We start from the raw sequence: 16,986 nt of genomic DNA on the forward strand, positions 1-16,986 counted from the left end.
TTTACCACTTGGCTCTCGGGCATGGTTCACATAACGTTCAGTTGTTTTTGTGATTACTTAACCAAGTGCCCTCCAAGTTAAAGCTCTCCCCTCTGCACCTTTTTGAGGTTTAAACCGAGGCTGAGTGAGTTAAATGTCAGTCGCCAACAAGCACTTTCCCCACTCCGTGCCTAACAGCACTGTGCCTCCAAAAATACATATCTGTCCCCTACAGGAGCACAGGGCTGTGTTATTTCGATAAGTGACTCTCTTTGACGCAACCGGGGGGTGCCACCACAGTTGTGGACAGCTCTTTCTCATAGCGGATAATTGATGCGGATTCGCAGTTACTTCCCAAGGGCTATCTACTATTAAATCAAATCAAATCAAATCAAATTTTATTGGTCACATGCGCCGAATACAACAGGTGCAGACATTACAGTGAAATGCTTACTTACAGCCCTTAACCAACAGTGCATTTATTTTAAACAAAAAAAGTAAAAATAAAACAACAAAAAGTGTTGAGAAAAAAAAGAGCAGAAGTAAAATAAAGTGACAGTAGGGAGGCTATATATACAGGGGGGTATAAGCATCAGTTCGCTATGAAATCACCAATTTTCTACTGGGTTCTATTTTTCAAAGCCGTGTGGCAGAAGTGTGAAATGCGCAAGAAAGGCGGCGAAGCCTTCAACTTCTGCTGCCCCGCAGACCCGGGCCCCGTGGTAGCCTTTTGGTTCCTGCATCTCGCTCACAGCTGGCAGGGTGCAAAGAGCTGGCCTTGGGGGACTGAGGTCCTTGGCAATGCAGCAGTTTGCCAAAACTCAGGCTAGGCCCCTGAACCAAGTCAAACCTGTAGGGAAGCAGTCTTACACTGCAGCCGCATTAAGGATCCGGCCCTCTTACCCTCCTAAGGAAAGTAAGGGTCGACCAACCTAGGGCGCAGCCCTTGCGGCTGAGGAAGCTAGTGTGCAGGGTCTACGGCTTTCTGCCCTACCCTCTCTCTCTCTGGGTTTAACGGTTGCTACTCCTTCCCCTCTCAGAGTTTCGCAGCAGTGGGAAGGCAGGGCTGCGTTAAGAAAAAGAAAAACAAATCTCTGTGCAGAAGCTCACTTTTGTGACCGTGCTCATATGAGAAAATGGAGTAGACGCACTTGAGGGAGGCAGGCACCCATACGGTTACTTGCGTAACCCCAGTTCTTTAATAATGAGTGAGCTGTATCAAGCATTCCCCTGTTCGCAAGAGCGTGAGAAAGAGAAGCATGCTTGCGAATAACCAGAGGGCGGGAGAGTGGTTCCTTTTATGGAAGTGAGGGTCTCGCCTCATTCGCCGCTACCTGTCTGTCTACAACAGAGAAGCTTTTGATAGGTACTTCCAATAGAGTAGGCGGTCCTAGCAAACTCCACGTGATACATCTCACTCATATTAGCACATAACCAGGGTTAGGCAAGTAACCTTACGTTTTGTGTGTTTTAGATATGTTGTCCAAAGAGCCCCCGTGGTGTGATGGATCAAACTGTTATGAATGTGCTGCCAAGTTTGGAGTCACCACAAGAAAACATCACTGGTAAGAACCGGGAAAAACTGTTTCCTAATGAAGACGGCTTCAGTCCTTTTAAAGGGGAAATCTGCAGTTGCTACATAATTTTACGTATAAATAAATTAATAGTATAGCCATTGATTCTTGAGTAATATAACAGTATATATTGATTTTATATTTTGGAAATCTATTCCAAAGTATTTGGTTTGAAATGATTGTTTTTGTCAAATATTACATTTTTTACATTTTTCCAGCCCCATCCCAATTGTTATTATTTTTACCAAAACGGTGGTGGGGTGCTGCTATATCGTTTGAACTGCTGATTGCCCCTTGAAGTGAAATTGGTAGTTCCAAGAATGTCCTGTTGACCTTAATCACCAAACTGTCTCCCCCACTCTGCTCTTCTTCCTCACCCTCTGCCCTTTTCTCCCTCCCCCTCCTCCTCTCCTGTCTCCACCCAGCCGTCACTGCGGCCGCTTGCTCTGCCACAAGTGTTCCATAAAGGAAATCCCCATCATTAAGTTTGACCTGAACAAGCCTGTGAGGGTCTGTGATATCTGCTTCGACGTGCTGACTCTGGGTGGGGTGTCCTAACAGCACCGTACAGCATGCCCCTCCATCCATCCAACCCTCCCTCCCTTCATCTTCCTGTTATGGGCCGCCAGCCGTGCCTGGCTCACCACCCTGGCACTATGGGCTGGGCAACACCAGGCAAGGTGGCGGCATGGCAGTAGCAGCCAGGTCTAACTTTGTGGAAAGTTATTGGACAGAGTTACGGACGGACCACAACCTCTGTACTATTCATTCCAGTCTATACAAATATGTTAAAGTTCTAGCAGGACTTATGAAGTAGATTTTATAAAACATAATGTTTTTTTGATCAAAGTAATCATGATGTGTAATTGGATGCAATGAAACGCTCGCTTGCTGGCTCAGTGACTCCAGGACTGGGCTAGTTGAGGGGACAGGGAGCTGTTATTCAGATTGTCTTAGTAGGAACAATGATCATGTTGTCATGGTTTTGACCCCAGATATCATTCATCAAGTGTTTGAAGGAATCATGAGAATCAGTGATGAACATGTAATGGTGTCAGATTGCAGGAGCGGTTAGACCCTGGTCTCTGTTGGGAGCTGTAGAACAAACAGAAAGCATTTCTCCAGCAGTAGCCACTCGCTGCTGAGACAAAGCAGCACACCTGCTGCCCTCCAAGACCTGCCCTGCATCACAATCTGTAATTTCTCCTGACATGTGCACTTATTAACTTCCCTTCATGGATTTAAAAGAATGGACTGCTATAAAAAAATGCACCTGGTAGAAATGTCAAATTATTGGGATGCAGGGCTGGGTTTACCCCCTCTGGGTAAAAAGGACCTTACTCCTTGACCGTTGTAGTGTTTACAGGTGTTCATTTCTGTTCTACTTCCGTCAATTTAAGATGATCACTTATGTTGTTTTGGCCTCTACTTTTTACTGTTGGCTGTGTGGCTGGTTCTAATAAGGACAAGAGACCGGTGGGTTGGATTTTAAGGGAATAGAGTTGAGTTACTATGAAGCAGATCATGTTTTTTGTAGGGACTACAGTTTTTACACACACAAAATAATACATATTTTTTAATCAGTGCTTCAACATTACATTTTTGATTCAATGATTAAAATGTTCATGAAACACTAACTGGGTTAAAAAACTCTCCTGCATTTTAACTATGTTACTGGTTAAAGAAGTGAGCTCTGCTTCTTAAAAAAAAAAAAAGGTGATTTATATTCACGTGATTTAAATTTAACTGCATAAAACAACCTCCATAAGCATTTATAGACCACACGGTCAAAAGATGTATAACTTCATCGGTAAATGGGATTACGCACTCAACTATTAAGTGTAATCAATGTATTTTCTATCAGAACTGGACAGGGTGAGAACCTTTACCATTTTAGGTTTTGTTAGTCCCAAATGCAAAATAATCATCGCTATGAAATGATACTTATGATAAAATGCCTGTCTATGCATGTCATTTAATTTGTAGCCTATACATTTTTATTATTATATCATAATCATCATGAATTATGTTTGTCACCCAGATCACCAAAGTGTACATTCCATTTAATCCGGGCCTATAGTAAGGTCTTCTTGTTGGGGATTTGTTATTATATGGTATTGCCTCAAGTCAGGTTTCCCCGAACCAGATTAAACTGAGTCCTGGACTAAAAAGCACTTTCAATGAAAATATGAATGCCTTCTAGTCAATAACTAGGTGTATTAATCTGTGTCCAGAAAACATGCATATCCGTTTTAATGCTTCTTGATTTCAAAACCTAACAGGTGCACTTTATCAAGATTTACATGACATTTCTGATCATAAGGGGAGAGAATGAGAGGAGTTGGTGGTGGCCACGGGTCTGTCAGTGGTCCACTCTAGGTATTGTTAAATTGTACAGATAAATGTATAATATTTTTGACCACTACAACTGTTTTGTACTTAATGCAGTTTGTGCTTTTTTTTTGTCATCGTGACAAAACTGAAATATTTTCTTCTGTTAATCTTATATGCACATTGTATTGTATCTGTATGCTCAGATATCTAGCCTGTTTCTTCCTTGCAAAAGGGAGGACGACTTTACATGATGATGACTTTACATAAAGGTAATCAAAATAAGAACAGGATCTTGTTTTTTGCTCTAATTTTCATACAAAAAACATGTCCAAGACTAGCTGCTTTTAGCAAAGCGAGTGTATTTAGCATACACTAGCATTTCTCTCAATTGTATTGGGTTGCACAAAAACAGTTAGCGGGAAGCCAGAAGTTAAATACAATTCCATTTCAACTTACTGTGCCGGTGGGCAGGATGGTTGGTCATTATAATGGGGGGGGGGGAATTTGAGAAAATATCTAAAGGATCGTATTATTAAAAGGACTTTCCAAACGTGGGTCTGTTGTAGACCCACTTCCATTCTGCTTACATAATGTCAAAATAAAAGTCATGCACATGTGCCATGTGGACAAAAAAGGATTTCATTTTGGGGGACTTTTCTTTTGACATGAGGTAAACTGAGAGGAAGTGGGTCTACAACAGACCCACATTTGGAAAGTCTGTTTAATAATACGATCCTTTAGCTATTGTCTCAAAATAATGACCAACTTTCCTGTCCACCGGTGCAGTAAGTTTAAATGGAATTGTATTTAACTTCTAGCTTCCCGGGAACTGTTTTTGTGCAAACCAATACACTAGCGTTGCTCCCAATTGTATGTAAATATACCTGTGTTGCTAAAAGCAGCTAGTCCAAGACATGTTTTAGTGCAACTTTATGGCACATGTTTGCTCCTGTCCTTTGTCTTAACCACATCTGTTTATTTTTGTGTGTACTGAAGAAAAATATAAACAACGTGACAATTTAAAATATTTTACTGAGTTACAGTTCATATAAGGAAATCAGTAAATTGAAATAAATAAATTAGCCCGTAATCTATGGATTTCACATGACTGGGAATACAGAAATGCGTCTGTTGTTCAGAGGGGCGTGGCTCAGGAAACCAGTCAGTGTCTGGTGTGACCACCATTTGCCTCATGCAGTGCAACATCTCCTTTGCATAGAGTTGATCAGGCTGTTGCTTGTGGAATGTTGTCCCACTCTTCTTCAATGTATGTGTGAAGTTGCTGGATATTGGCGGGAACTGGAACACACTATTGATCCAGAGCATCCCAAACATGCTCAATGGGTGACATGTCTGGTGAGTATGCAGGGCATGGAAAAACTGGGACATTATCACCTTCCAGGAATTGTGTACAGATCCTTGCGACATGGGGCCGTGCATTATCATGCTGAAATATGAGGTGATGGCGGCGGATGAATGGCACGACAATGGGCCTCAGGATCTCGTCACGGTATCTCTGTGCATTCAAATTGCCATTGATAAAATGTAATTGTGTTCCTTGTCCGTAGCTAATGCCTGCCCATACCATAACCCTACGCCGCCATGGGGCACTCTGTTCACAACATTGACATCCGCAAACCACTCGCCCACATGACGCCATACACGTGGTCTGCGGTTATGAGGCCGGTTGGACGTACTGCCAAATTCTTTAAAAAGACGTTGGAGGTGGCTTATGGTAGAGAAATAACATTCTTCATGCAGTCAGCGTGCCAATTGCATGATCCCTCAAAACCTGAGACATCTGTGGCATTGTGTTGTGACAAAACTGCACATTAGTGGCCTTTTATTGTCCCCAGCACAAGGTGCACCTGTGTAATGATCATGCTGTTTAATCAGCTTCTTGATATGCCACACCTGTCAGGTGGATGGATTATCTTGGCAAAGGAAAAATGTTCACTAACAGGGATTAAATACAAATTTTTGCACAAAATGAGAGAAATACACTTTGTGCATAGAACATTTCTGGGCTCTTATATTACAGCTCAGGAAACATGGACTAACACTCTACATGTTGCATTTATATTTTGGTTCAGTGTAGTATTAAACATTTCCCTTCTATTCCTAATTATTGAGTGTCCAGTATTTGGCCATTTGCAATTAGTTGACATATTGCATATTAATTCAACAGAACTAAAATGTACATGCATAAAGAACAGAAACCATTCAACTGAAGTTATTTTCAAACTGACAATCAGATACCCAGTAATTCTAATTCAGAACTCTTGGGAAGTTTTAGATAACAGTTTATAGGCCCTTGTAGATAGTCCTTGTGTGAGGTGGCCCAGCCTTCACAGAGCCCCCTTTTGCCTAACCTCACCCGCTACACTCTGACATGACTCAGCGTGAGGGGGCAGCCCTCAATCCTGGATGTTAGGGTTTCCCACTGTGGAGGAGTTCTGGACACACGGCGAGAGCTGCCCGAGCCAGGAGAGAACAGCTTCCAAGATACGCCGGCACAGTCTCTGCACTACACCACTGAGGAGAGAAAAGAACAGTCAAATCAGAGCTACATGTTTAAAAACACACTTCCCTAGTAATGCTTCACAGCCATTATAGACTGATCTCTATAATGGCTGTGAATGCTTCTATCCATTCTAGGAGATAGGAGGCAACAATTAATGTTATTTAGGCTTGAGTTAGCGCCCCCTAGTGTATGATATCCTTCAGCATGGGAATGTTAGGGCCGTACACATTATTGCGCCACCATCAACCTTAGGCTAGTAAATACAATGGCCGTGGTCAAGAGCATCAAATCCATGGTATATTGTTGATCGTTACTGACTGATCTACAAATAAAAGAGTAGTAGTTACTTATGATTCAGGGTGATTTGTAGATCAATCAGTCGGCAGTCGCCTGCACTGACGACTGCAATGTTAAACAAGCCCAAAGTTTCTCTGTGCACCATGATGTCAGTACCTCTTGGGGGAGTCCCAGACCTGTCCTCTACTGGCAGCGCTCCACTCTGAGTTGCAAGCTGGGAGGTGTTACTTCTCAGCATGGGCTTGGGCCTTGAGTCTCTGCCCGTCCTCCAGGGCTGCCTCCGCCTGCAGCAGGGCCTCTGTGGGCTCTCCACCATCACTGTAGATCCGCCCCCACCAGTCTGCCTGCAGCATATCACAGAGGGGGAACTTGAATCTCACAAATGGGCTTGCCTTCATAATGTCAATGGATTCTCTGTATATTCTTGTCCTGTGGGCTAACACAGGGTTTTCCTGTTTAGTCTGCGAGGGCCTTTATAAAAATAAACACATTTGACCATTATTTTCATGTATGTAATGAACTAGCCTGGGTCCCAGTCTGTTTACTAAGTATCATTCCACTCCACTGCTTGCAAATGCATGACGATTCCATAAGGAGTTGGCAAGACTGCATTAACAGACTGGTGCCCAGGCTAGTATTGAGTTCAATAATATCAACTGTGCTAGTATCAATGACAAAAGTTCCTCTGTCAAATGGACCACGCATGGGACCCTCACATGAAGATACCCTGGCCTACAGGCATTGATACGCACCCACAGGCTTGTAGTCCTTGTGATAGAAGGTCAGCCAGGGCCACCACCTGAGCAGAGGACAGACTGGTATCTGTAAAGTCCACAGTGACAAAGGCCAGAGATGTATCTTTACCTTAAGGGGAAAGAGAAAGCAGCATAAAATGCATTTACAAGTCTGACAAAATCTGTGTGTATCTTTTGAAGTGTATTTTGCTATATAATCTTGTACATGTTTTTATGTACATGTAATGCTTGTTCTCACTGTAGGCCTTAATGCTCAAATCAGTATATATATATTTTTTTATCCGTTTTGGAATGCTGACTGTCCAAACAGCAAGAGACAAGTGACAAATCGGATTTGCATGTGTTCAGACTGTAGCCATTTGCTTACATAGTTGTCATAGTAACAACGGGTGTGTGCTCAGTGGTGTACATTTTAGTCATTTAGCAGACACTCTTATCCAGAGTGATTAACAGTTAGTAAGTGCATAAATTTTTTCATACTGGCCCCCCGTGGAAATTGAACCCACAACCCTGGCGTTGCAAACGCCATGCTCTACCAACTGAGCTACACGGGACTATATAGTGTAGACTGATTAGTGGTGCTACTCAGGCTTCCTATCGCTCAGAAGTGTTCTTACACAGATTTTTGAACATTCAAAGGACAACAATGCATGGATGTGTCCCAGTTGCTTTGAATGTTTAAAAAATCAGTGTAAGAACACTTTTAAAGCCTCAAAGGATAAGATGATCCAACTTTCAAATGGAGTCCTTTTTGGCTAGCTAAGGCAGTCAACTAAGTTAGCTAGCTAGGTAGAGAAAATCACCTGCAAATAAATTATAACCACCGCCAGGTCCATAGTGTTTCATCCCTTTTTCTACATCGAACACATGGTAAAGGCCCTTGCTGTCCTCCTCTCCGCTGTACAGAGATAACACTAACGATGGAGCTGCATCGTCAGTAATGTGGGCCCAGTCCTGATGCAGTATTAGTATTGCCACTAAACAAAACGAAATCAAATTATAAACCCTAGCATTATGTCGAAGCCTTTGCAGCTATTCCTTGTCATGTGCAGTTACATTTTGTCAATTAATTAAACATTTTTAAAGATAATCGCCGTTTCTGTATATTATTTCCGGGTATGCGTTTAATCCACAGCGCATGCTCACATCAGTGCAGATTTACAAATCATCTGGTTAAATAGCTCCCTGGTTTGGATTGGTGTCCGCACATTCAGCATTGCACGTTATAATAGTGAATCTGAGATTTTTGTACTGTAGCTTTGTCATGAATAGTTTTATTTTAGAATAGGCCTTCATCAAATATTGTTTTCTATATGCATCTACGCTATTTCATGATCCGGGCCTAGAATGTACACCTCCGCCCATTGGGTCCAAAGCTTCTGATGACGTAGCGAGCGATCTAGTAGGGCACGTACTGAACGTCAATGCGGTAGTGGAACGAAACGGAAGAACACAGCTTGGAAAGGGCTGTGGATTTTTCAAGCCCGTTTACAAAACTATCTCCAACCGGACCTCTACGAATTTTAGGAAAGCCAGAGGCCGCTATACAACATGGGAAACGCAGAGAGCGGCTGCGTAGGTGGTAGTGGGGACGAGGAGGATGTCGAAGCCGAGAGCCCCGGGTTCGCGGAAGGCAGTCCGGCCTCTGCGGCCACGGGCGTCGGCGTTGCAAACAGTGGAGGCTCTGGTTCTGGAAGGAGCGGAAGGGGATCGAATAACCCTCCAGTTCCGGGCTGCGGACCACCTACTCCCGGTGTCCTTTTAGAGCAAGTCAAACTGAGGGAGGCGGCGGCCCGCATTAGCGACTCGGGGGTCGCCATTCCTGAGTCGGTCCTGGCCGGGAATGAGGGCGTCCTGGTGCGGTGGCTCGAGGACCGGTTGAGCCGGGGAGAGGAATCTGTAAATGTGGAACAATTTTGCGAGATGCTCGAGAGCCGAGACGCTCCGCGAGATGAGTGCGAAGAGGTACATTATTTCCGCGAGAACTACCATAATATAAAGCCCACAATATTGCTTATACCTCAGAATGTTATCAAACATAGAGCAAGTGTCCATCATTTATGTGATTCACATAGGAGTGGCTGAATGTGGTTTGTTTACATTGTAGTCCTGGCTACATGTTCCCTGTCTAACCCATGCCAGGCAATAAGTGTGTCACCACACCTCGAGCCATAAGTGGAAATTATGTGCTGTCAGCCCCTTACGTTTGTCAGTTATCATTGATATGTTGGTGCCAAACCTCCCTCTTTTCTGCTCTATCTACAACAAGCTGCGTTGTACTTTTTGTAAACCTTTTAGCTACAATTTCTGTCACGAGTTGATGGATGAATAGGACCTGCTCTGTAATGAATGAACACGTTCGAATAGCTTTGCCTTTATCTCTGTCAAGGTATTAGGACATTGTGTGCCTATGGCAGGGTAGGCATGCTTCAGAATGCTATGGAATCCTGACTCACAGTAACATCCACAATCCATAGAAACAGTATACCTGTCTGGTTTGACAGACAACAAATTATAGTGTAATCTAATAACAGTTTATCAGCAGGCAGATATCAAATAGCTCAATGTTTTGGTTCTAGGGTCTATGTCTGTGCCACTTTTATCCAGAGCTGACAGTTGACACTCCTGTGTACTGTCCTAGGCCTTTCCTAGGAGGTTTGTTGTAAAGGCCAGGGGGGGTCAAGGCATTGGCAATGTGTCCACCTCAGGTCAGTGTGTCAAATGTATTTGCTTCTCTCCTAACCCCGTCACCCAGGTGACGTCCTAGTGTAGACTGAAACAGAGCCGAAAAACCTACGTAGTTGAACGTCTGTGTCCCTATCCCTAGTTGAATTTATTGAGTGTTTTTCTCCCTGCTCTAGGCCTTTGGTCAGTTTGACGCGGAGGGAGATGGAGTGGTGGACGTTGAGAACATGCTGATGTCTCTGAAGAACTCCAACGGGGCCAATCTACAGGGAGAGCTGAGTCACGTGATCAGACAACTCCAGGCGTGCACCCTAACCCCAGGTAGGAACAGACCCAATGTGATACTGATATATGTTATAGGTTAATGGGGAGTTTAGCTAGATTGTGGTGGGTATTCTGTACATTGTGGAGAGTTGCGACAGGAAGATTGGGGAAAGGATAGTGGCAGAGGGAGTGGGGGCGTAGAGGAGAGAGGGATAGGGATTTCTGTGTTCACTCAAAGCATGAGAAATCTGATACGTTTATCTTATCTCTCTTTATTTTAGGATTTGTTGACATATTCTCCAAGTCCAAAGACCGGTTGGGAGCGCATGCCTCAAAAATCCTGAAGTTCCTCCACAGGAACCGTATTCCCAGCAGTACCATCCCTTTCCCTGTTCTAGAGGGATACAACAGCATTTGTACCATGAGGTCTACCGTGGTGCAGGACTTCCTAGAGTTCCTCCTTCAGAAGGAGAAAGGTAAGCACAATTATTATAAAATAGTGATAGAATACCCTCTGGAAACATGAATGTTGTTACATTTCATTTGTTAAATTAGCACAAGCAGATTATCTTGTACTAACAACCAATTATGACACGTCAATGACACAAGTATTGCACATCTTCAGATCATGAATGTCATGTAATACTAGTTTTACTCTTTATTCACTAAGAAACAACACCTCAGTCTGTCTCATTGAGCCTCTCTGGTTCTCCCTCTCATCTCTCCCTCCTCCCAGACTTAGACATCCAGTACAGGGCAGAGTTGAACCGGGACCCGGAGGTGGATAAAGTGAAGGTGGTCACACAGTGCTACAACTTCATAGAAGCTTCATCCAATGCTGCGGACATCCACAAGATGACCAACGGAGAGACTGTGACCTTCTGGCAGTCAGACGGCAGCGCACGCTCACACTGGATAAGGTGAGAGACTACAGCTAACAAGCATGGCTTTTTAGTCAGGGTTAGATCCAAGCGTTCACGTCCAGTTTGAAAGGGAAGTGTGGTTGATTTCTAATGTATACGTCCCCGTGTTGCTCAGTTGGTAGAGCATGGCGCTTGCAACGTCAGGGTTGTGGGTTCGTTTCCCACGGGGGGCCAGTATGGAGAAAAAAAATGTATGCACTCACTAACTGTAAAGTCGCTCTGGATAAGAGCATCTGCTAAATGACTAAAATGTAAATGTAATGTACCTCTGTAATTGAAAACAACTTTTTTTTGAAGCAGTAAACAGTAATCTGATATGTAACTTTGTCCTTCTTTGTTTGGCTCCTTTTTTTATCCAGCTTCTGTGCAATGTTTGATTTGCATGACCAGTACACTATTATCTTTGAGTTCAAGTGTCGTTTGATTAAAAGTGTCATGTTTAGGGCAATGAGTTTGACCTGGCCAAGTCACATTCTCAGGTTAAACTCAGGGCCCTACTTTTCATGTTACCAGGTTAAACTCAGGGCCCTACTTTTCATGTTACCAAGTTAAACTCAGGGCCCTACTTTTCATGTTACCAGGTTAAACTCAGGGCCCTACTTTTCATGTTACCAGGTTAAACTCAGGGCCCTACTTTTCATGTTACCAGGTTAAACTCAGGGCCCTACTTTTCATGTTACCAGGTTAAACTCAGGGCCCTACTTTTCATGTTACCTTATCGTCGTGTTTTCAGGTTGAAGATGAAGCCGGACGTGGTGCTGCGTCGCCTGGCCATCGCGGTGGCGTCCAACGACCACAGCTACATGCCCCAGCTGGTGTCGGTGGCCGTGGGCAAGAACCGGCGCTCGCTGCAGGAGATCAAGGATGTCCGCATCCCCTCCAACGTCACGGGTTACGTGGCCCTGCTGGAGAACGCCAACATCACTCAACCCTGTGAGTCAGTCGCTGTCTGCCTGCCTGCATGTCCTCTCTGCCTGTCTGTCTGTCTGTCTGCTTGTCTGTCTGGACCTCTCTTTTCACCTCTGTGAGTCAGTCTCTAGGGGCCTTTCACACTAGAAAAGAATGATGCAAATTGATGTGGGTGCAATCCATCCGGATCATAAGTCTCTAATGTGAAAGCTCCTACTGTATTACATACTACTCAATTCATCTAGTTAGTCTTTTGGGGAGGCAAGAAGTCTGCTTCTCTGGTTAAGCTTCTGTTTGAAATTGATTCTCCCAGGAATTTATATACAGTATAGATCAGGGGTCGGCAAACTTTTTGGCTCGAGGGCCACATCGGGATTTTGAAATTCAGTGGCGAAAGAGAGCAGTTATTTCAAAACATATATCCATTATAATTTCTGCATACTTTCTATCTAGTTTTAGATGAGTTTATTTATTTTATTACTAAATCCATCAGGCCGTAGTTTGACCACCCCTGGTGACCGATTAGTGACAGAGTTTTTAGTTTAATATATTTTTTTTCAGTGTGCCAACTAATGACATGTACCCTCTGGGATTAAGAAAGTATTTCTATCCATTCCTATCCGATCATATCCTATCCTACGCCATTCAAATCATTCCGCTCTGTGGCCTCCAGACATCCAGATCAACATCAAGCGGTGCCTGAGTGATGGTTGTGACACGCGGATCCACGGGCTGAAGACCCTGGGCTACCAGATCACTAAGAGTAAAGAGGTGTCTGTGTCTGATGCCTCAGCTATCTGGTACCTGTCCCTCCTCACATCCCTGGTCACAGCCTCAATGGAGACCAACCCTGTCCTGGCACAGACTGTCCTGCAGAGCACACAGTGAGTACCGACTAGAGACAGGGTTATGGGGTTATGGAAGGGTGCTATGTCATGCTTATTTAGGGGTCTGGGCCCGTAGCCACAGTGTCTCAAGAGTAGGTGTGCTGATCTAGGATCATGGCCCCACCTGTCCGTATATAGTCTGATTCATTATGATATAAAAGGTGAAACTGATCCTAGATAAGCACTCCTACTCTGAGAGGCTTTGTGGATACGGGCCCTGATGTCGTGGTTATGAATGGGTCTTATTGCATGCATATGAAGGGATCATCATTAGGGCCAGGAGTTTCTTTCTGACCACTTGACCTAACCAGGAACAACTCCTAGTCGTCATGATTATGACGTTGTTGTACAGTATTTCACTTTTGTCAACAGTAATTGAATGCTTTGACTTGATGTTTTGTTGTGGTACTGTGTCAGAGCTTTGTATCTTCTGTTTCCTTCTCGTAGAAAAGCCTTAAAGCACATGCCACCACTGTCCTTAACACCGTCGTCCACTGAGTTCCCCAAGTTCTTCTCCATGAACATCCTTGAGGAGGTGGACGGGTTCCTGCTCAGAATAGCAGAGTAAGTCTATAGTAGTACTATATAATATAACTATATAATGAGTGTAACTGACAATAAAAACATTGAAATGAGAATAGCAGAATAATGCAAAGATCCTGTGATTACGTCATTACACTGACATCACTATGCTGATAATCTCGGAGCCCAGAGAGACTACTATGCTGACATCATTATGGTGACATTTTGTATTTGATTTATTAAGGATCCCTATAAGCTGTTGCCAAGGCAGCAGCTACTCTTCCTGGGGTCCAGCAACATCAAGGCAGTTATATACAATTACAAATATTACATGACATTACATTTCATAACACTTTTCACATCACATTAAGTGTGTTCCCTCAGGCCATTACTCTACTATCACATACTGTATCTACTATATGAAATCCACGTGTACGTGTGTGTAGAGTGTGTGTGTTAGCATGTGTATGCCTGTGTCCCTGACCTCAACAGGCAGATATCAGCACATTGATTGAGTGGTGCTATTCTCTGTGTTATAAACTGGGTGATTCGAGCCCTGAATGCTGATTGGCTGAAAGCCGGGGTATATGAGACCATATACCACGGAATGAGAATTTTTTTTTTACTGTTCTAATTACGTTAGTAAACTCTGCGTTGCGTCGTGCTTAAGAACAGCCCTTAGCCGTGGTATATTGGCCATATACCACAAACCCCCTCGTGCCTTATTGCTTAAATATCTCTTTGTATATACTCTCTCACTATCTATTTCTCGCATGTAGACATGCACACACACACACACACACACACACCCTCTCGCTCTTCTCTCGCTCTCACACACACTATCTCACACCTGCTTGCTATCTCTCTCTCTCTCTTTCTCTTGCACACTATCTTACGTATATCTCACACCCACTCACCACCTTTCTGTCTGTCTTACACTCACTCACTCACTCACTCTCAACCTCACACCATTTCCTCTCTCTCTCTTCGACCCCCTGTAGTTGCTGTGTGACCCCTGATGCAGAACTGACCCTGTTGGCCTTTGCCCTGGCCCGGGGCAGTGTGGCTAAGATCCTCCAGTCCCTGTCTGGTATCAGTGAGCACCTGGAGGCAGAGTACAGAGCCTCCTCCCTCATCTCCTCCATGGCCTCGGTCAGACTGCGCCTGCTCTACCGCAACGGTAACCTCAACCAACCCCACTTACAGTATCCTTTCCTCAGTCTTCAGCCAACCCCACTTACAGTATCCTTTCCTCAGTCTTCAGCCAACCCCACTTACCTTATCTACTATGTCCCTCATGCAGGTGTTACGTGGTCGTTTTAAACCATACCATTAGGAGTAGAAGCAGTATGGCTGTAGTAGTTGAGGCAATGGGCTGCTGACCAGACGATTCTGGCTATGGTGCTGTGATAATGCTTTAGAACAGTGTTTCCAAAATGGTGGGCCAGGATCAAGCCTGATTCCTTTTGAATCGCGTGTAGACACTAGTTCCTGGATATAAACTTATTTGTGGGACACAATAAAACTTTAGGGTTGCAAAATTTGAGTAATTTCCCAAATATTCCCAGTTTTTCCCAGAAATCCTGGTTGGAGGATTCTGGATTTTCTGTTTATTCCCTCCTGATTCCGGGAATCTTCCAACCAGGATTTCTGGAAAACCTGTGAACTTTGGGAAATGTACCAGAATTTTGCAACCCAAGTTACATTACAAATGGTTTGGGACCATCGCCTTTAGATATGGCTGTTCTGAAGTGATAGTGTGTATTTTGCCCTGCTCTAGGGAAGACCCTTCAGTTGCACCTGCAGGCCTGTGATGTGAAGGGCAAAGAGGAGAAGTCGGGACCAGAGAACATGCTGACTGAATCCGCCGCCACTGGAGACGGTATAGTTACTACAGTCTCTCTCTCTCTGTCACTCTTTCTCTCTCTTTCACCCTCTCCAAGTATTTGCATGTTTTGAGTTTGCATGCTTAATCAGTTGTTCTAATGTTCGTTACAGGGTTTCTCACAGAAAGTGGTAAGAAGAGAGCTAGCGTGATCCTGTCTACAGAAGACCAGAGCAACTTCCAGGTCACTCAGATGAAGATTAAAGTGAGTGTCTGTCTGTGTGGTGTTCATATCTTTCAATAGTGTATTGGTGTTCACAGCAATGGGGTTCTCATGGAGCATTAAGCATCCTTTATCAGTGTATTTGTGGCATATTCTATGTTTGCTCCATACCATTCGCTGTTTGCGCCATACTACCTGTGTTTTTCAACAGGTCCGTAAAGGAGCCATTGGAGCAAAGTGTGGCCTGGTGTTTGCCTACAGCGAAGGAGACACCTTTGATGCAGAAAAACACTTCAAGAGGTTTAAAAACTATGACTCCTGGGACTACAAGGACTACAAGGAGTTTGTACAAGACAAGTAAGGACCTCCCCGGAGTGGTACCTGTGCCTATTGAACCCTGATGAACTGCCTATTTATTTTCTTCTGGATGTAACTCGGTAGTAAAGTAGTCAGTAGAACAGTAGTCTCATGCACCAGGCATCATAGCCATGCTCGGAAGGTCTGGTGTAAAACGAGACCTTGAACTACAGTCAGTATAGTGACCTGTTCCATATGAATGTCTGACCCCTGGTTTGTCATGTGACCTACCCTGCAGTCTGAGGATTCCACTGCAGGCGGAGGATGAGCCCATTGGCTGGTTTGAGCTGGAGGATGACTGGAACGACGTGGAGATCAAACTGCAGACGTGTCGTGTTGCAAAGGTACTCGACGCTCTTTCGCGCTCTCTATCGCGCGTTTATTTCAAGTGTTACTCACTCTCTGCCTCGTACATATGATTGTTTCTCCCTCAGTTTCTCCTCCTCTCTCATTCAACCACTCTTCAATACTTTCTCTCTCTGACACTCAACAACCCTCACTCCCCTGCTCCTCCCTCTCCTCCACCTCTAATAAGAGTATCTATCTGCAGAAATCAGATATTACTATGTGTCCTAATGTGAAATGTTAGTTGTGAGAATCAATCAATTAACAGTATAAGAATAGTCCCACCATCCACATTTCTATAACACTCATGCTGATAACTGTGAAGTGACTCTCTTTCCGCCCCCCCGTAGTTCCTGATGGTGAAGTTCCTGTGTGCGCGGCAGGACAGTGCAGAGCGTCTGGGGGTCCAGTCCCTGTCCTTTAGTGGGTACCTGTGTCCCGGGGCCGAGAGGCTGGATGATCTGGACGACCTGAGCCCACAAGGAGATGGCTCAGAGGGGGACATGGTCACTGGACTCACCCTGCTGAAGAAGACCCTCTTCTTCATCCAGCAGCTTACGCGAGACATGGTACCCACTGTCAG

The 16,986-nt window shown here is 44.3% G+C and overlaps 2 protein-coding genes across 5 annotated transcripts in view; both read left to right on the forward strand.

The window, feature by feature from the left end:
* The window catches only part of LOC121574084 (rabankyrin-5), a 39,202-nt gene extending 34,288 nt beyond the window's left edge, over window positions 1–4,914 (forward strand). For both annotated transcript variants that reach the window (XM_041886675.2, XM_041886673.2), the window contains 2 exons: window positions 1,454–1,544; window positions 1,979–4,914. In XM_041886675.2, coding sequence (XP_041742609.1) covers window positions 1,454–1,544; window positions 1,979–2,111 — 224 coding nt within the window. In that variant the 3' untranslated portion in view covers window positions 2,112–4,914. The remainder of the gene's footprint in view (window positions 1–1,453; window positions 1,545–1,978) is intronic.
* A 3,993-nt stretch (window positions 4,915–8,907) lies between these two features.
* zzef1 (zinc finger, ZZ-type with EF hand domain 1) overlaps window positions 8,908–16,986 on the forward strand; it is a 52,959-nt gene continuing 44,880 nt past the window's right edge. For 2 of the 3 annotated variants that reach the window (XM_041886676.2, XM_041886677.2), the window contains exons 1-13: window positions 8,908–9,428; window positions 10,325–10,469; window positions 10,694–10,888; window positions 11,149–11,332; window positions 12,069–12,268; window positions 12,918–13,128; window positions 13,579–13,695; window positions 14,655–14,833; window positions 15,434–15,535; window positions 15,652–15,743; window positions 15,913–16,058; window positions 16,297–16,402; window positions 16,754–16,981. In XM_041886676.2, the coding sequence (XP_041742610.1) occupies window positions 9,015–9,428; window positions 10,325–10,469; window positions 10,694–10,888; window positions 11,149–11,332; window positions 12,069–12,268; window positions 12,918–13,128; window positions 13,579–13,695; window positions 14,655–14,833; window positions 15,434–15,535; window positions 15,652–15,743; window positions 15,913–16,058; window positions 16,297–16,402; window positions 16,754–16,981 (2,319 nt within the window). In that variant the 5' untranslated portion in view covers window positions 8,908–9,014. The remainder of the gene's footprint in view (window positions 9,429–10,324; window positions 10,470–10,693; window positions 10,889–11,148; window positions 11,333–12,068; window positions 12,269–12,917; window positions 13,129–13,578; window positions 13,696–14,654; window positions 14,834–15,433; window positions 15,536–15,651; window positions 15,744–15,912; window positions 16,059–16,296; window positions 16,403–16,753; window positions 16,982–16,986) is intronic. The other variant, XM_041886678.2, reaches the window with a different exon arrangement.

The sequence above is a fragment of the Coregonus clupeaformis genome, chromosome 9 (assembly GCF_020615455.1).
Source record: "Coregonus clupeaformis isolate EN_2021a chromosome 9, ASM2061545v1, whole genome shotgun sequence".
In the NCBI taxonomy this organism is placed as follows: Eukaryota; Metazoa; Chordata; class Actinopteri; order Salmoniformes; family Salmonidae; genus Coregonus; species Coregonus clupeaformis.